Source organism: Pagrus pagrus (genome assembly GCF_965226575.1).
Source record: "Pagrus pagrus genome assembly, contig: HAP1_SCAFFOLD_65, whole genome shotgun sequence".
NCBI lineage: Eukaryota > Metazoa > Chordata > Actinopteri > Spariformes > Sparidae > Pagrus > Pagrus pagrus.
This window is the reverse complement of record NW_028175398.1, coordinates 134,519-153,980: the sequence shown is the minus strand read 5'-3', so window position 1 is coordinate 153,980 and position 19,462 is coordinate 134,519. Positions and strand designations below refer to the sequence as shown.

Genomic DNA, 19,462 nt, shown 5'->3' with positions numbered 1-19,462 from the left:
AGATTTCAGACTTACCTCCTGGGTCTGCACTTTGTGATGCGAACAGATCACAAACCGTTGATCAGTCTCCTCAGCTCAAGGCCGCTTGATGACGTCCCACCTCGCATCATGCGATTTAGGTTACGACTTATGCGTTTTTCCTACACGTACCAGGAAAAAACCTAGTGGCAGCCGACGCTTTATCAAGAGCGCCACTACAGTCGACAGCAACAGAGGATGACCTTGTGCTTCAGAATGACGTGAACGCTCATATCCAGGAGGTCATTCAGCAGCTCCCAGCCTCACCTGAGAAGTTGCTACAAATAAGGAGAGCTCAGGAGGAAGACCCCGTGTGTAAGCAGCTGTCCTCCCTGATCCACACAGGGTGGGAAAGAAACAGTTCGGCACCACAGTTAAAGCCCTTCTGGCAATACAGAAATGACCTGCTGATGGTAGATGGCCTGCTAATGAAAGGAAACAGGATACTGATCCCATTAAGCATGCAAAACGACATCTTGGACAAACTACACCAGGGTCATCAAGGCATGGTGAAATGCATGGCCAGGGCGCATGAATCAGTGTGGTGGCCAGGGCTGACCACACAAATCAGAGAGAAAGTACGTCAGTGTGAAATTTGCGCTAAAGAGTGTCAAAATGCCACAGAACCTCTGATAACCACACCCTTGCCTTCACGCCCTTGGGAGCGGCTAGCAGCTGACTTATTTGAGTGGAAGAAGGGTCAGTACTTAGTTGTCATTGATTATTATTCACGTTACATTGAAGTTGTCAATCTTACACGCACTTCAGCAACAGCTGTGATCGAGAAGATGAAAGCCATCTTTAGCCGCCACGGAGTGCCGGATACACTCGTCACAGACAACGGACCACAGTTTGCTGCCACTGAGTTTGCAGATTTTGCTAAGGATTACAACTTTCAACACGTAACCAGTAGCCCCCGTTACCCACAAAGCAACGGGGAAGCTGAACGGGCAGTAAAAACTGTCAAAGCCTTGCTGCAGAAGAGTGAGGACCCTCACAAAGCACTCATGACGTACAGAGCAACTCCTCTTGCTCATGGAGTATCACCTGCACAGCTCCTGATGGGGCGAAACATTCAAACACCCCTTCCGGTGAGTCCAAACACCCTCACACCAGCCTGGCCGGACTTAAGGGCTTTTGAGTTGAAAGACCAGGAGCTGAAAAGACAACAGGCTGAGGGATACAACAGACGACACAGAGCACGGGAGACACCACCTCTCAAGCCAGGTCAGAAGGTTTGGATACGGAACACAACACACACAGGAGTCGTCTCTGGCTCAGCAGGGACACCACGCTCTTATGTGGTTCAAACCTCCACCGGCAGTCTCCGGAGAAACCGTTCTCACCTGAGAGTGGTGCCTTCATCGTCTAAGGACCAGCCAGACTCTGCACAACACACCAGGGCTGGCAGGGAAGTCAAGCCTGTGAAAAGACTGAATTTGTAGTTTAGTGTTGTGTGTATACATGGAGCAGAATAAACTCCATACCACAACAGAGAGGATCAGGCAGTCTACCCTACCTCTCAGTTAGGTTATGTACTTACCTTAATGTTCAAAAAAAAAAAAAAAAAAAAGAGAGAAAATGAGATGTGATAAGTGATGTAACATTGAAATCAACCAGTTAATCTAACCAGTTTACATATATGCTCATGTTTACAGTGATGGTTAACATGTCATCTGTTCCCCTGCGTAGAAGGTAAAATCTGCATTAGGCTTTAATAGCATATGATTTCAGTTTTCTATAAAGAAGTGGAAAGTCTCAGTTTAAAGGGGGAGATGTAGTGAGCAGGTTTGGATATGTAATGAGCGCGCATGCGCAAGTGTTCAGATAGGAAGTGATGCTTCAGTAAAGAGTCAACTACACGTCTTGGTCTCTGGTCCGTTTGTTGTATTACGAGGTACAAATAAGTACAAGACACGAATCACCTCAGAATTTGATGAAATTGTTGAGGAGTATGGCATTAGCAACAAAATAAGCTTCATTCTGACGGATAACATATCCAACATGAAGCGGGCCCTTAAAGTGAGATTGCCAGACTCAGAGCAACCTGAAAGTGACAGTGATGACCTTGATGATGAAATGATGTGGGAGGACGTAGAAGACTTTGAACAGCCGTGGTCATCAGGTGAACGCTTGTCTTGCTTCGCACACTCGCTCCAACTGGTCGTCAGTGATGGCATGAAAGAAGTGAAGGTAATTGCAAGAGCCATTGCTAAGGCCACCAAGTTCACAACCCTGCTTCACAGCAGTTCTAAGGTCAGAGACATGTTTGAGACCCACTTTGGGGCTAATAAATCTATCCCGGCAGCTAGCAATACCACAGGGCTGTCACAGAAATGTGCAGCGAATGTGATACAGAAAATATTGCGTTTTCAGTCCGAGAATGGGCCCAAGCTGAAAGACCTTTGTACTGTGCTTGAGCCTTTTTCTGAGGCAACAGACCTCACAGAAGGAGATATTGTGGTTACCATCAGCATGTTGGTCCCCACCGTCCTGGAACTTACCTCAACAAGATGGAAGTGCAGCTGCCGCAGATTGTGACAATAGTTAGAGCACTAAAAAAGTCTTTAGAGAAGAGGTTCTCAGGGATCTTCAGATGGATCAACATGGAGCAGGGGGATCCCGAGGAGCCATTTAATCATCGGATCTACTTCCTTGCCGCCACCGGCATAACTTTTTTAAATGATGATGACCCTTGCTGCTATTGTGTCACGTGATTTGATTGGCTGGTTTCGCACGCAGACGGCACGTTACATTTGACCTTTTGACGTTGCTTGGCGTAGGCTATTAACCGCTAGCTTGCGAGTTAGCATCATGGACCGATTTACTTTCGTTATCCCAAAAAAATGAGTGAGAGTGGACGATGGCGGTTGCGGCGATTCACACACACATTCCAGCGCCAGCATGGAGGATAGAGTGATGGTGCCAAACGTGGAGAATGAGAATGAAGGGGAGGATGAAGACAAGGAAGAGGCATTAACTGGAACGGCGTCAGCGGAATCAGCGGCGACTGCTGCATCCGCAGAGGGTTTATTTCCAACAACAACAGACTCTGACTCTGAGACCAGAGGTAATGCTAACAGACACGAAAATGAGAACGGTGCCGAGATGGAAGGGCGTGCTTCAACGAGCGGTGAAACTGTGGTCACGGGCGGCAGGAATCTTGGTGGCCCTGTGGATTTGAGCCAAGACCCAGCAGAGGGACCGAGGCGGCCTCAACTCCAGTCATACATGCGTCAGAGATTTGGATCCTATTCCCAGCCAACTTTAAGGAGTTTTAACTACTTGTGGTTCAAACAGTATTCGTGGCTGCAATACTCGCTGTCAATTGATGAGGCCATTTGCCATGCCTGTAGGCATTTTTTCCACCACCTTGGCCATGGGCCGAGTCACACAGAAAAGAGCTTCACCCATGCCGGGTTCACAAACTGGAGAAAAGGAGCAGAGAAACTGGCTCAGCACAATGCAAGTGCTTCTCACAGACTAGCCATGGAAGGATGGTGTGAGTTTAAGGAAAAACAGAAAAGCGGGTCGAGGATTTTGACGCACCTTGATACTGGACATAGCAAGATTGTACAAGAAAACAGGCAGTACATGCAAGCAGTGGTGGAGTCACTGCAGTTTACAGCTTGTCAAACGATTGGACAGAGGGGGCACAGAGAGGATGAGCAGTCCACCAACAGAGGTAATTTCCTTGAACTGTTAAATCTGCTGGGGAAATTTGACAGTACTGTGTCAAAGAAATTATCTAGTGGACCCGGTAATGCTAAATATGTGCACCATGATATTCAAAATGAGCTGATTGATATTATGTCCAGCATGGTGAGAGAACAAGTAAGCAACGAGGTTAAGCTAGGAGAGCACTTTGCTCTAATGGTGGATGAAACAAAAGATGTGAGCAAGAAAGAGCAGATATCTGTTGTTCTGCGTTGCCTAAATAATGACAACATTCATGAGGAGTTTCTGGACTTTATCCCTGCAGATGGCTTGGATGCACAGTCTTTACTCAAGTCAGTTAAACAGACATTGGCTAAGTGCAACATAGACAAAAATGCATGCATTGCACAGTGCTATGACGGGGCATCTGTCATGTCCGGGTGCAACAACGGTGTCCAGGAAAAATTTCGCCAAGAAGTGCCACATGCACTTTACATCCATTGCGAAGCGCACAGACTAAACTTAGTTTTAGTTGACTGTGTGCATAATGTGAAACCAGCTGCAGAATGCTTTGCAACAGTCCAGATGCTGTACAACTTTTTTTCTGGGGCAGTGACACACAAGGTGTTCATGGAGAAACAGCAAGAACTCGAGCCCACTAAACGAACAGCAGAACTGAAAAGACTATCAGATACCAGATGGGCCTGCCAATATTCTACACTGTGGGCAATAAAAAGAACAATCCCTTATATCTTAGCAACTCTTGTGGATGTGAGCAACCAGACGAATGCTCATAGAGCTACTGAAGCGAAATCACTGATTGGACTTATTGATGCACAGTTTGTTCTGCACATCTATATGCTGGAGAGCATATTTAGTCTCACAAAAACCTTATCTGATCATCTACAGGCCACAGATTTGGAGCTGGCATCTGCCATTGACCTGGTCTTTGCAGTTGTTGATGCCCTCAATGACAAACGCAATGCTGAAACATGGACAAAAATCTGGGACTGTGCCAGTGACATGTGTGAGTCACTTAGCATTGACATGCAGCGCCCACAAGTGAGGAGAAAAAAACAGCCCCGCCACCTGCTGGAGTTTGTGGTGAACAGCCAAACAGGATCAAAAGAGCCACTGGAAACTTCAGATGACTATTGCAAGCACTGCTTTTTCCCCAGTAATCGACAGATTAATCAGTGAATTGAACAGGCGATTTTCTTCTGAAAGCTGCCACATTCTGAAAGGAGCAGCAGCTGTTAACCCCAAACACAAGACATTCATGGACAAAAATGCCCTTTTGCCCATGGCTAAACACTGTAGAGTCTTGGAGGAAAACCTTGGAGCAGAACTTCACCAGGTAAAAAGACTTATTGTGAGGAAAAAACAAAGTGGGGACGTTGTCAGCACCACCCATGATGTGCTGGTGCTATTGAGGACATACAAGGATGCTTTTGTCGACCTGTGCAAACTTGTGTGCATCTCCATGACACTGCCCATCACATCAGCTGCATGTGAGAGGAGTTTTTCCTGCTTACGGCGTTTAAAAACCTACCTCAGGAACAGAAGTGGATATGCCCGAACCAGCAATCTGGGTGTGCTGGCAATCAGCTCCAAAAAGGACCAAAGAACTGGATGTGGATGCAGTCATTGACCGCTTCGCAGCTAATCACAACAACAGGCGGATCATTCTCTTATGACTAGTGAGTACACAATTCTTTTTTGACAGGTCTGAATTATGCTACTTATTGTTTGTTAGTTTCAGTGGAGCCCTAAAAGGAGGGGAGAACAGAGGAGGATGGGAGTGGAGAGGAGTTTATAGGACACACAAGAGGAGTGACACACAAGTTATGTAGCCTGTAACAGTTTATTTTGTTAGATGGCTTTGTATATTTAACTATATACTGTGCTACATTTGTTGCTGCTCACAGTTGCACTATTTTGTAAATCTACAGATGTTCTCTGTGGTGCTTGTTAAAATAATTCACAGTGCTTATGATGTTACATGTTACAGCCTGAAACACAAGTCGGACAAGATCTGGAACCCTTTCTATTTAGTTTTGGAGTGATGGTGATCAGCTGCTGTTTTTGTTTTGTGCCGTCATGTTATTTGGTTAGGGGACATAAATACTGGGTTGATTGTATGATTGTTTTGATAATTGAAGTAAAGCAAAACACAAAACCCTTATGTACAGTATATTAATCTGGGATCAATAAATCTTATTATTAAGATTATTTTTTTGGTGTTTGTTGTGTCAGAATTCACTAGCACCTCCTATAAACAATCCGGCCCCCCCCCATGGACCCCCCAGTAATAAATCTCTGGAGCCGCCACTACTTGTCCCCAGTTTGGTTTGAGCTGGGTAGATTTAGATGTCCATAATGGGGACATCTGTCTGGTAGCTGAAGTCCGTGGTATAAAGTGTGACGAGGAAAGGAGAGAGGACAGTCCCTTGTGGAGCCCCGGTGTTGCTGACCACAGCATCTGACACACAGTTCCGCAAGCGCACGTACTGTGGTCGGCCAGTGAGGTAATCCACAATCCAGGACACAAGGGGGGGATCCACCAGCATCGCCGTCAGCTTGTCACCCAGTAGAGCAGGCCTGATGGTATTGAAAGCACTGGAGAAGTCAAAGAAAGTGACCCTCACAGTGCTCCCCGGCATGTCCAGGTGGGCGTGGACACGGTTCAGCAGGAAGATAATGGCATCCCCGACTCCAATCCGGGGCCGGTAGGCGAACTGGAGGGGATCCAGGTGCGGCCTGACCATAGGCCTGAGCTGCTCCAGGACGAGTCTCTCAAGGGTCTTCATGATATGTGACGTCAGTGCCACCGGTCCGAGAAACCACTGGGCTGCGGCGTCTTTGGCACTGGAACGAGGCAGGACGTCTTCCATATCACAGGGACCTTCTGGAGGCTAAGGCTCATGTTGAAGACACGATGAAGCACTCCACAGAGCTGTTCGGCGCAGGCTCTGAGAAACCGTGGGCTGAAACCGTCAGGGCCTGCAGCCTTACCGGCGGGGAGTTTGCTCAGCTGTCTCCTGACATGAAGCGGTGTAAACAGTGCAGGTCGAGGAGGGGGAGAGTTGGAGTCCACAATGAGAGGAGGCCAGGTAGCATGGGAGCCAGAGTAGGTGTGAGGAGTGGGGGATGGGTGTGAGGTGCTCAAGAAGTTGGATGGGGTGCTAGCAGGAGGAGGAGGGGGGGTCTGAAGCTGTGGTGGCTGGAGACAGTCAACAGGAGAGCCAGCAGGGGCCAGGGCTGCAGTGTCAAATCTATTGAAGAATAGATTTAACTCATTGGCCCTAGCCACACTACCCTCAGCTCCACTGCTAGTTGGTCTGAAGCCGGTAATGGTCCTCATACCACTCCAGACCTCCCTCATGTTATTCTGCTGGAGTTTCCACTCCAGCTTCCTTCTGTAGCCGTCCTTAGCCTCTTTGATCTTGACATTCAGGTCCCTCTGAATGTCCCTCAGCTCCTCCTCTTTTGTAAGTCAAGGCTTGTTGTTTGGGTAACAGCGCACAGTCCTTGCTGGGACAATGCCCTCCACACAGAAATTAATGTAGTCCGTAATGCACTCAGTAAGGCCATCAATGTCCTCTCTGTGTGGCTCACAGAGTACATTCCAGTCAGTCACCTCAAAGCAGCCCTGCAGTGCCTCATAGCAGTCCTCTGACCATGTCCTCACTGTGTTTGTGGTCACAGGCAGCCTCTTCACTAGAGGCACATAGCAGGGGGTGAGAAGCACCAGGTTGTGATCTGATCTTCCCAGTGGGGGGAGAGACGTGGAGGTGTATGCGTCCTTTACATTAGCATACAGCAGGTCCAGGGTCTTCTCCTCTATGGTTTTACAGGTCACATACTGGGTGAATTTCGGGAGTGTTTTTTTAATGGAGACATGGTCGAAGTCACCCGAGATTATAATGAGAGCACTCGGGTGAGCAGTCTGTAGTCCGGCTATTGTCGAGTGGATGACGTCACATGCCGACATCGGGTTAGCGGACGGTGGAATATACACAGCCACGACAATAGCATGTGAGAATTCATGGGGTACATAGTAGGGACGGAGAGCCACAGCTAACAGTTCAATATCCGAGCTGCAGATGCGGTCTTTGATAGTAATGTGACCAGGATTGCACCACCTGTTGTTCACATAAACAGCAAGCCCCCCTCCTTTGCGCTTACCGCTCATAGTGCAGTCCCTGTCAGCCTGGACAGTGTGGAAACCCTCCATGGAAACATTGTGAAACATTGTGCTTATAATGGCCTTTGAATAAATATATGGCATCATTGGCCTTTGAATAATATTTGCATATCGTTGTGATTGATTAAGCATTAGGCCTATGCCATTTCAGTGATGCTGATATTATACGGTGTAATTTGGCTACTATAATTGGAAATAATGCAATTTCAAGTTGATAATTGTGTGTATCTTTTATATTTAAAATTCACGTTTCATCTACAAATTAAGTACAATTTAAATCATATTTAATTTAAATCATAACATGTTTCCCATAGACTTTTTTTGAGGTGCAGGGTGGTGTTGGAGGCTTGTTATTTTGTTAGATGACTTTGGGACTATAGTCATGTCAGTCCTTAACAGCACTCAAGAAGTCAATCCTCAAATAGTGTAGAAATAGCGGTCATGCAATTGCTACACATATTTGATGCATTATGATACATGCACTGTCTCTGTATTATTGTGCCTGTAGTTGATATAATACAATCTCATATTTATACTAAGCAGCTGAACCCAATATGGTGCTTATGTTCTACAACTCGTGCAAAATGGCAAAAAAAAATAGTTTTCTTTTGGTCTCGGTCTTGAGCTGAACTAGTCTTGGTCTTGACTTGGTCTGCCTTGGTCTTGGTACTCGATACTCTCTGGTCTTGGTAGTGTCTTGGTCTCGGTTTAGGCAGTCTTGACTAAAAGTCTAGTTGTCACACATCTTGAGAACAAGAAGCTTAGTGGGGACATTTCACACACCCCGTTGTCATCATTTATGGGGACCAGTTGTCTCCAGGTCATCAGAAACCTCACACAAAGTTTGTACTCGTACACCAGAGTAAAAGTGCATTGTGGGGACGTCATGAATTTCCCTGATTAGAGCAATATTTCTGTCCAAGGAAAATGTCTACTAAAGTTCAGATCTATCCTAAATGTCCCTTAAATCATCTGCCTTATGGGTGCAGTAGATCAAACTGTATGGCTCACCTGATTCACAATAGATTTCCCTCATATTGACCTTACTTGTTGCATTTACTTGCTTAAAGATAACAGCACTAAAAGAAGACTCAGAGACTCCAGAAGTTAACATCAACTATGAACGTACCTGTTGATAAGTGTCCTGTGGACAAGAAGCATCAGTTATCTCCATCTCTGTAACGACAGCATGGTTGGAGCCTGTGACAGGAGGAACATCCCTTGTGGTTGTGGTCGTCTGCAATGATTTCATGGAAGAAAAAAAATAAAAAATATGTTAAGCAATTGGTCAATTTGATGTTAACACTAATAATATTCAATTAGAGTAATACATTTCCTTAAGGACTTAGCTCTAAAGATAAAGACATGCCTACACACCAGACTTCAGAGGAAAACAAACACCCAATTCTACTGCATTTTTTCCTACAATTACTTCAGCTATTGTGTGCTGTCACACATCTTGAAAACAAGAAGCTTAGTGGGGACATTTCACACACCACGTTGTCATCATTTATGGGGACCAGTTGTCTCCAGGTCATCAGAAACAAAAAAAGTTTGTACTCGTACACCAGAGTAAAAGTGCACTGTGGGGACGTTGTGAATGTCCCCGATTAGAGTAATATTTCTGCCAAAGGAAAACATGTCTATTAAAGTTCAGATCTGTCCTAAATGTCATAAATTCGTGAAAGTATTCATACACAGATTGATTAGATTTCATTTATTTTTCAAATGACGCTACATTCAACCACCATGTTATTCTGAGACAATAAACCCTACACACTTAAACACTGTGCAGTTGTGACACAAACTTGCATTCGCCATGGGCAGTCATCTCCTCCATAGTCATATGTAATTTCCTCACCTTCCTTTATGTCACATAAGTGTGGTCTTCCTTCCACATCAATTTTTTTCATCTTACAATTTGGATGTCTGTGTTCATTTTTATTTATTTATTTATCTATTTGATTAGGACAATGCATATTAATCAACATATCAGCGAAAAGCATCAATGTAAATATGCCGGAGTTAGCACAGTTGCTAAATTTTATCCGTTGTCCTAAGGCAGGATAAAACATGTAGAAATCTTACAAAAAATAAGTCTTGCTTCACATCAAAGTTAAAAGTCCATACACAAAGTAGAAAAGAAGAAGTGGTTACCCATGAGAGCATCATCATTAACTAAACACCCAAATAAACCGTCTTCTCTGGAGGCATCAATACTTAAAAAGGATAAAAAAAACAAGTAAAGGGAGGGGGAAAATATTACAGAAATGAAAATAGTCTCCTACAGGTCCTATACAATTATTTGTTTTAACTTTGATACATTTCGAAATGTATTTCATTTACATTGCAGGATCATATTAGCAGATGGCAAAATGGCGATCACTGATTGTGCAAGCCTGTATGTCAAATTTAACAATGTATATAACTATAAAGCAGTATAGTAACTGAAAATCTTACCACCATGTTTTCCCTCTCCACTTGAATGCAAACAAAAATGCAGAGCATGAGGAGTGGTAAGAGCTTCTTCTCCTCTGGGCTTTGTCATCATCAATCAAATCTCCCCTGTATTCAACTACAAAGTCTCCTTTGCAGAATGAACCTTGGGTGAATAAACCACGTCCTGTAAGAAAAAAATAAGACAAAAAAAAAAATTATGTCCACTACAATTGTTTTTTGATCTGTTGCTTAATGTATTAAAAAATACACACTGTAGATAAAGAGCGAGAATAATGACTAATTTGAATTTATGAAAAAGTGGTAGTGGTGTGCTCATGCCCTGTCTTTATACTGTCAAACTCAAGAAAATGCTGGGGCTCTTAAAGAAAAGGGTCAACATGAGAAAAAAATGTTTTCAGCCACGAAGCTGCTGCTGAGGTGATACATGCAGGCAGTGCATCACCTCAGCAGAGGGAGGAGGACAGGGTGAATGGCTGTTACTGACTGACGTCTGTATTCTTTATCCTTTCTAAACTTCACTCAATATTATGATTTTAAGGAATATGTATTTATGTTTACCTACATTTTGACTCATTTCCAGTGATATATTAGTTTATATAGTGATGTTCCTGCTGTTAGCTTTACTGTTGCTGCTCTAGAAACAATAAATAATAATAGATAAAAAATTCTTATTATCTGTTTAGCACATAAACAAAAACATGAGTTCACTCAAGCAATACAGGCAAAGGCACCGAAGCAACAAACACTCGTGGATACTTTCCAAAGGAAAAAGAAATATCCTCGAGTCAGCGACATGGCAACAAATATTACAGAGGTCATTGAATTCATCGCTCCGGATAACCAGCCCACCTCTGTGGTAGAGGATCAGGGTTTACTTACTGACTTTGTTTACTTGTTGTTTTTGTTAAACTAATGAAAACCAATGTTGCAATAGGGTATGCAGAATAAGAAAGAGCCATATGAAAGTATTTACTTTGTTTCAACAAAATAAAAAAAAGCTATTAAGAACAGCTTGGATGCAGGTGTTTTTTTTCGTAATGCAGCTGTATTATCTAAGAAAATATTGGGCTAAGTATCGGATCGGGACTTGGTATCGGCAGATACTAAATATTAAATGACTCAGATCGGGATCAAACTGCAAAGAAATTAATAAAAAATGAGATAGCTTAGGCATCAGTTCTAGTAAAATAAGGTTACAGGGTTTTAAACAATATGTTACCCAAGTAGCATATGGACTCTTCCCCTTAGCAAACTGAAAAACAGCAAGCGTAAACATTCCATTTTTACCATCTCTTTTTTTTTTTATTGTGCTATTCCAGCTCAATTTCTGTTAAATCCAGCTTGAATTTAGTTGTGAAATATTGAGTTTATTGTGTAATGAAATCAATCAGTACAGTGGGGCCCCCAAATCCTTCATTTAACATATTGTTCATTTATTATTTTCTTCTATGATATATATATATACACATATATTCTCTGAATTTGATTTCCACTGGCATGATTTAGGTTACACATCCACTACATTCTTAATTAATATTCTAAGCAAAACCTGGCTTGCTACACTGTTTAATGACTATAACCAACCAACACTAAATCTTCGATATTAACTGCGCCTCGTCTGAAAAGCATGGCTCTAAAAACTTTGCCCACTTCAATATGGTTGGATTATCGTAGCCCACATAAGCATGACTTCCGGTCAAATTGTGATCAAGTCAAGTGCATTGTGCTGCGAAACCAACCACCCATCCCCCCACACCAGGTGTGATGGACTCAGTGAATATAGCCGCTACATTCCTACCGTGGCAAACATAAAATATAAAAAATAAATAAAATAACTGACACCCGAACATACAAATGACCTTAATTTTAACGAGTCAGTCCACCCTGGTGACCGAAAACTCTGATAACTGTCTTAAGCTGACTGTGACTGTTAGCAAGTGCTAATTTATGATACACCTGTGTTCGGCAAGCGACCTTTAAACAAGAAAGCCGACAGTTTTAGTAAATAAAAAATGGCTACACAACGCATCAAACTGTCATGGCTTGTCATGGTTACGCTACTGTATATTTTAATGAAATACTTAGTACTTACTGAACACGCTGCTTGTTATACCCTGTTTCATCGACTTCAGCGGTGGCACGGCGCTGTAACGCCGGCGGTTGTATGATAGTCCACTTCCTGTTAGATTTCACATTAAAAGCCTACCGGCGGAAGTGACAATGTAATGGCGATTTAATGAAGGGAAGGTAATGTGCTACTCAGCGAATTAAACGGGTTTCCTAGTCTGGTCTGCAGGGGCTTTGTCACAAATCATTTTGCTTGCCATAAGAGCAGATATTGAGATCTCATATCTCCCATTAACATATATAAATATATATTTGTTTTCCCCTTTTCATTGCTTTTAGAAATGGAATCATGGACAATATAGAAAATATATACAAAACAAAAATATATAACAAAAAAAACCTCTTCAGTGTCAAAGTGAAAACAGATTTCTACAAATTGATGTAAATTAACTGAATATATATAATGTAAAATAAGTGACTGCATAAGTATTTGCCCCTTAAAGTCAGTATTTAGTAGATGCACCTTTGCCCTCAATACAATCACTGAATCTGTGTGTGTGTGGATAGATCTTAATCAGGCCTGCACATCTGGACACTGCAATTTTACTCCATTCTTCTTTGCAAAACTGCTCAAGCTCTGTGAGGTTGAATGGGGGTCGGGTGTGAACAGCCCTTTTCAAGTCCAGCCACAAATTCTCTATTGGACTGAGGTCTAGGCTTTGACTGGGCCACTCCAGAACATTCACCTTGTTGTCTTTAAACCATTTCTGTGTTGCATTAGCTGTTTGCTTCAGGTCATTGTCCTTCTGGAAAATAAATCTTCTCCCAAGTAGTAGTTGCAGACTGCATCAGGATGTCCTCCAGGATTTCCCTATATTTTGCTTCATTCATTAAACCCTCTCCCCACAGCATGATGCTGCCACCACCATGCTTCACAGGGGGGATGGTATGTTTGTGGTGATGTTCAGTGTTTGGTGTCTGCAAAACATAGCATCTAGTATGATTCATTTTGGTCTCATCAGACCAAAGAAACTTCTTCCAGTTGACCTTGGAGTCTCCCGCATGCCTTTGGGTGAACACTAGTTGAGGTTTAATGGAGGATGTAACTACAGGTGTGTATCTATCGCGAGTCTCGTTGATTTTGTTTGGCACGGCTTCCGTAGTGCAAACGCTGTGAGGGAGACTAGCGTGAACGCGGGAGCATGCCTCCAAACAAATATAGTATAGTGACTCTTTAGGCTAGAAAAATTTACTAAATGACGTTGTTTCGAGTAAACTCTGGATGTCACCACTTCAGGACACTTGGATTGCAGCGGAAGAGCAGTATGGAGGAGCGTTAATGGCGTTTCGGACGCCATTAACGCTCGTTATATGGATTATTGCTGCCGGAGGGTACCCCCGCGGGTCTCCAGCTGCACTTTGAGGAATAAGAAACTACACCGGACTTAGAGTGAACTTTTCCTTTAAAGGTTTCAGTAAAAAGAAAGGAATATTTTTATCATCTCCCTAGTTTGTCAATGGACACACCATAATTAATAACTCATTAAACTGCTAGTATGGATGTACGTTTGATTGTGTGATTTTCTCCCTAAATCTAAATAACCGCAGAGTCTGACACTTAATTGCTCGACAATCTGCTCTAGGATTGTTGGACAAATGAAGACAAGCATACTGTGTATTTAACACTGAAACCATGCTTAACTGTAGCCATCATCCTGGTGTTGTTGTGCTCACATCACACGAGGCACCATAATGTAGTGCTTCATGCAAGAGTTTTGGGTTAAATTTGGCTATCAATAATAATTAATGATTATCAGGGACAATTATTAATTATGATTACTAATAAGATCCAATTTACATTAGATCACCTTGGGGCACCACCCTTGAAGAAGGGAAAATAAAGCCAATTCACCAAATCAGTCTCAGGAAAGGTACTAAACTGTTTGTAACTCTGATTAATAATTAATTTAATAACTACAACCAATATCACCATAACAGCTAGTAATATTCGAAGGATTTTGGAGCTCTTGACAGAGTAGAGGTTGGCAACATTCACTCTTGTACAATATTAAATAGACAACATGTGGGTTAAAAAGTCTTTTATTCAACACAAAGATGAAAACACACTAACTAACATGTACTATATACAGGTGTGTGTGTGTGTATGTGTATGTGTGTGTGTGAGTGTGTGTCTGGCAGAACAAAGAAACAATGGTGGTCACTGATATCACATGTGGGTGTGATATGCTCCAGGCTTAAGGAATGTGTGTGTGTGTGTGTGTGTGTGTGTGTGTGTGTGTGTGTGTGTGTGTGTGTGTGACGTGATGCCAGGTTATAGAAGATGGTTTGTTGCATGCAAAGACCCTGAGTCTGTGTGAAGCATCATTCGACTAATGTCAAATTAGCCGTCTAGGAAAGCAAACTACCAATAACCTGACCTGAGATCACAATAACACTCAAACAGTGGACACACATAAATTGAACACATTTGCATTACATCAACCAGAGTTTAAAGTCCTGTGCTTAGCCGTGCTATGCTATGCTATCTAAGCCCAGTTCAACGTTACCAGTCTTTGAAGAAAAGGTGCTGGTGGTTGCAGGAGAACGTTGAGATTCCATTGTTGAATGTTGTTCTTGCTGTGCAAGGACTGATGAAAGTCGGCAGAGGAGGAAACGGTTCGCTCCTTTCCTTTGCAGGGATAGCGGCTCAGTGCTAACTTGCTTGATGTTCCTCAGATTGTGAAGTTAGCTGGCAAGCTTTGCGTCGCAGCTGCTGGTGCTAACTGATCAGGAATACTGGCAGGACCTCGTGTCGCTGCAGTGAGGAGAAGTTCTTTGGGCCTGCTGCAAATGAAGCTTGCAGCTCTCCGCAGCTGTTAGGCCCAGAAGAGATCTTGAGGGCAGGCAGCCCCGTGGGGGGGGGGGAGATGGAGAGGAGCCCTTGAGGATAAGAAGTTGGAGGAGAAGAGAGGCGCGAGGAGAAGAGAGCTTGTGGAGAAGAGAGAGAACAAAGGAAGGCGCTGGAGTTTTGACTCTCTGATCAGAGGGGGGTCTGTCACCCTGACCAATAGTAGCTCAAAGCTGAATTTTGCACCTAGGTGTGAAGAATGGGGAATTCTGGGACACTGAGTTCAGTTCAGAGTCCATTTTGAAATCCACAATGAATGACTTCATCTGTGGGTCCCAACAGTGTTTATGCAAGTATCTGTGCATTCTTAACTAAATTTGTTATTGCTGTTAAACATAAACATAGCATAAACATATAATTGTTCATGTAATGGGTCATATAGTCTTACTACGCCTCCTGCCCCTCTCTCTCTCTTCATAATACCTAACACCCTGTTGATGATACTGCACAAACTAACAAAGTCAAGCCTGTGCTTAATATGCTTAATACGAAGTGACAATAGAGAGGATTTCTTTTCCTCCTTATTCATCCTATCTCACCACCTCTCTCTCCAGAGCTTCCTGAAAATCCTTCTCTCTCCGCTCCTGGTACAGCTGCTTTCTGAACAGGCGTCACAGCCCTGACTGCTGCCAGGAAGAGCAAAGTCTCCAGGCAAGGGCTGACCACTGGAATAAAAAAGATTCTAATCAAACATAATGTCATGTTTCTAATGTATGATTGTAAATATTGCTATAAAACTCCTTAAACTAAATTAAAAAAATACATAATTCTACTTAAATGTTAACATGGAAATGTTTTTTTTTTCTCCTTCGCCTTGATGAGGAAGCAAAGCCATAAGTAACCAGTTTCTTCCTGTTCATCTCAAACTGGGCTATTTAAGTCTGGACCATCTGCATGGACAAAGTGGACAGACTTTACAATAATAACAGCAAGACAAACAAACTCATGTCACTCATTTGTTTTCTTCTTTGTTTGACATGTGAAACAAATGTGCTGGGAGAAAAGTTTGTTAAACTTTAGTCAAATTAATCAATTTAGAGGGCCATCAGTTGGAATTCCAATTACATCCTGACAGAGAAAGTGACTCAGAAACAAAATCCCCTCTGTGAACAATGACAGGTGTTGAGCAATAACAAACTTGAACTTCTGCTTGCCTAGATTTAAGGTCCATTTTCAGTGAGCATTAGCCTACAAAACACCGTATATCTCATCCTGTCATCAAGGCAAAAAATATAAACGATCAATATTTAATGTGGATCACACCTGAGCTTCTTGTGCTAAGCGTTGCTTCTGATGGTGACGCCTCTCTCGGTTGAGCTGTGAGGTGTACAGAGGAGGCTTGGGAACCTGGACAAGAGTGGCCTGGTTACAAGTCATGATGTCATTGTGCTTCCAGTGGCACACCTGCAGCTGCAACATACACACTTTCCAATTGTTGGTATGAGCTTTACTAATTCCATCATCATTATCTGTGGTTCAAGTGTAGGTTTATCACTCAGTACTGGTCCAGTATTATTATACTGGTTATACTTATTATTATTTTATTTTATCAATTACTGTATACAGATATCTTTCTCTAGGAAATTACAATTTCAAGGCCTTTCGGCATTCTGAGCACAAAGTCATATGAAATATAATGACTAACAGGAATACACTACAAAACTCCACTTGTAGAAAAAGTAAAGAAAAACAACAACACAGTAGTCAATTGATCTTCTACACTCTGTGCTACACTAAAACTTTCAGGGTGATGTTCAGTTGAATAAATAACAATGTGGGATATAACAGTATATTTGAATTTAGATTATTTATATCAAACAGTTTATGATACCATGGAGTTATAAACTATGTTAGTGACAGAGGAGCAGCTTCAGGCTTTACAACTAAATAATACTGTTTGGGGAAACAAAACAACCTTTCCATAGAAGAATGGCACAACACAGGAGGGCCAACTCCTCAGGTCCAGACTCTGCTGTCCACTTACATCTGAAGGAGAAAAATCATTCCTTTGAGGACAACAATGTAAACATCCTGTCCAGAGAAGACAGATGTTTTGAAAGAGGAGTAAAAGAGTCCATCTATGTCAAACTGGAACAACCATCTTTGAACAGAGGAGGTGGTCTACGACATTACCTATCACCCACCTACAATGCAGTTCTGAGTTCCCTCCCTAGACAGCTTAACAACCGTTCACAGCAGAAGTGCATCCCATTTCACCTAAATTGCCAGCGCCGCCCCTCCCTAAACGCAGAACACGCGCTGTGCGTAGGGCCCCATGATCCGTGGGGGGCCCCATTTTGCACAAGGGGCGCATTCTCTGCAAATGTGCAAAGGATGCGCATCGCTGCCATGAGGCACATAGAGCACCGAGTCAGCCCGAGGCAGGAGAGAAAAAAAAAGAGACGAGTAATCTGACATGGCGCACGTTGCCGCAACGATTGACAGCACGCAGCATCTTACCAATCAGCGGTCAGATGCGCCAACAGGCAGTTGTATGCAGGTGGAGAGATGGCCTCCAAATGGCAATATGAATCGGGAGCAAGCAAAAGAAAGACAAAGTCTAAACAAGAGGAGGCTCGTGCTTCACTTGAAGGTGGGTATGTTGTTGAAATAAAAAAGAAAACTTTGTGGCATAAACACCCCAGCTGCTAGCATGCTAATCATGAGACAGAAGAGAGGATAATTCTGTCTAGATGTGGACTGGAGATTAAATTTTCCAGCGGCCCTGATTATCATTTATTGAATGTCTTGTTAACTGCATCTACATTCACCTCTGTTGAAAAAGGAGCGGTTAATTGACCAGTTGGTGGTCATATGTTGGCTCAGGTTTATAGCCTATCAATCTATGCTATCAGTAGAAGTTTTGGGCTGTTTTTATGGAGGTAAAATGTCGCCATCTCTTGGTGAATTTAATTCATAACAGTATAAGATTAGATAAAATAAGATAAATTAAGATAATCCTTTATTTGACCCACAATGGAGAAATTTAAAGCGTTACAGCAGCAAACAGCAGTGTGAATATAGAACCTAATTACTAAATGTATAAATAAGTACATAAAAATATTTAAATATAGAAATATCATCAAATCAAATCATAATGCATATTATTATTAGTTGTAGTCGTATTTGCATTAATTGCATTTGGCTAGCACCATTGCAGTAACTCTCCCTGTTACAGTTGCCTTTGCTGAGCAAAAACTGAAGCTCATCAATGGCGCAAGAACGCTTGAGTGGCCTGGCTATCATAAGCATCAACTCAGAAGTGGCACAGCAGCTGTCATATGATGACCTCATTGATGACTTTGCATCCAGAAAATGCAGACGTGTGCATCTGTAAAAGGCTTGTTCCATTGTTGAAAGAGTCATTTTGTAATGGGGAGGGGGGGCCTCAAAATAAAATTCTGCTTAGGGCCCCAATTTGGCCAGTAAATTGCATCCACGTTTCACTCACTTGCGTCCTTTCTTGCGTCCTTTCCTTGTGTCTTAGTCCAGCCCCCAAGGATTCAGGGAGAGACCCGAGGAAACCACAGGAGGAGAGAGGACCAAAGAAATCTGTTTGAATACAAGTGAGACGTCCTTTCATCTGCAGCGTCACGTGAAGCAATGTCCGTTTCTGATGACGGCTGTTTTATGACCTCGACAGCCCAACACCGATTTCCTGCGGTGTCCATGGATATGGCCTACCTGTGATCAAATAGTAGTGACAATAGTGATAAAAGCAAACACGTGTCTGCAATTTAAGTGTAATCAGTTCAGACATTTATGTGATTAAATATATAGTGAATATAGTTTAGGCCTACTGTTGTGACCCTGAGTCATGATTGTGTTTTTTTTTTTTTTCATTTGCTGCTGATCTTAATCTCCTCCTCAGTGTTGTGTGTGAGCAGTCTCTGTGTGATTGTGTGTGTTTCTGATTGAGAGCAGGTTGGACCTGTTGATTGGCTTGCTCAGCTTGATTGCTGACATTGGATTGGTCAGAGGGAGGAGAGCAGCCCTTTTTAAACCACCGGCTTACTGCAATCTCCCTTTCCACCAATCTTCCACTTCCAACATGGACCAGTGTCTGGTTTGACCAGTGTTTTGTTTGTGACGTAAACCAGTTGTAAGTAACTCAGCTGCACTACAATCTGGCATTTCAGGGTGAA

General features: G+C 42.8%; 1 protein-coding gene across 8 annotated transcripts in view; it reads right to left on the bottom strand.

Moving 5' to 3' along the window:
• The window catches only part of LOC311253904 (uncharacterized protein), a 32,694-nt gene extending 20,166 nt beyond the window's left edge, over positions 1-12,528 (bottom strand). For all 8 annotated transcript variants that reach the window (XR_014622033.1, XR_014622034.1, XR_014622035.1 and 5 more), the window contains exons 1-3: positions 12,435-12,528; positions 10,343-10,505; positions 9,012-9,119 (exon numbers count right to left, since the gene is read on the bottom strand). Coding sequence is in view for 3 of the 8 variants with exons in the window: in XM_084384364.1 (XP_084240490.1) it covers positions 9,012-9,043 (32 nt within the window). In the remaining 5 variants the exon portion in view is untranslated. The remainder of the gene's footprint in view (positions 1-9,011; positions 9,120-10,342; positions 10,506-12,434) is intronic.
• Positions 12,529-19,462: the final 6,934 nt, after the last annotated feature.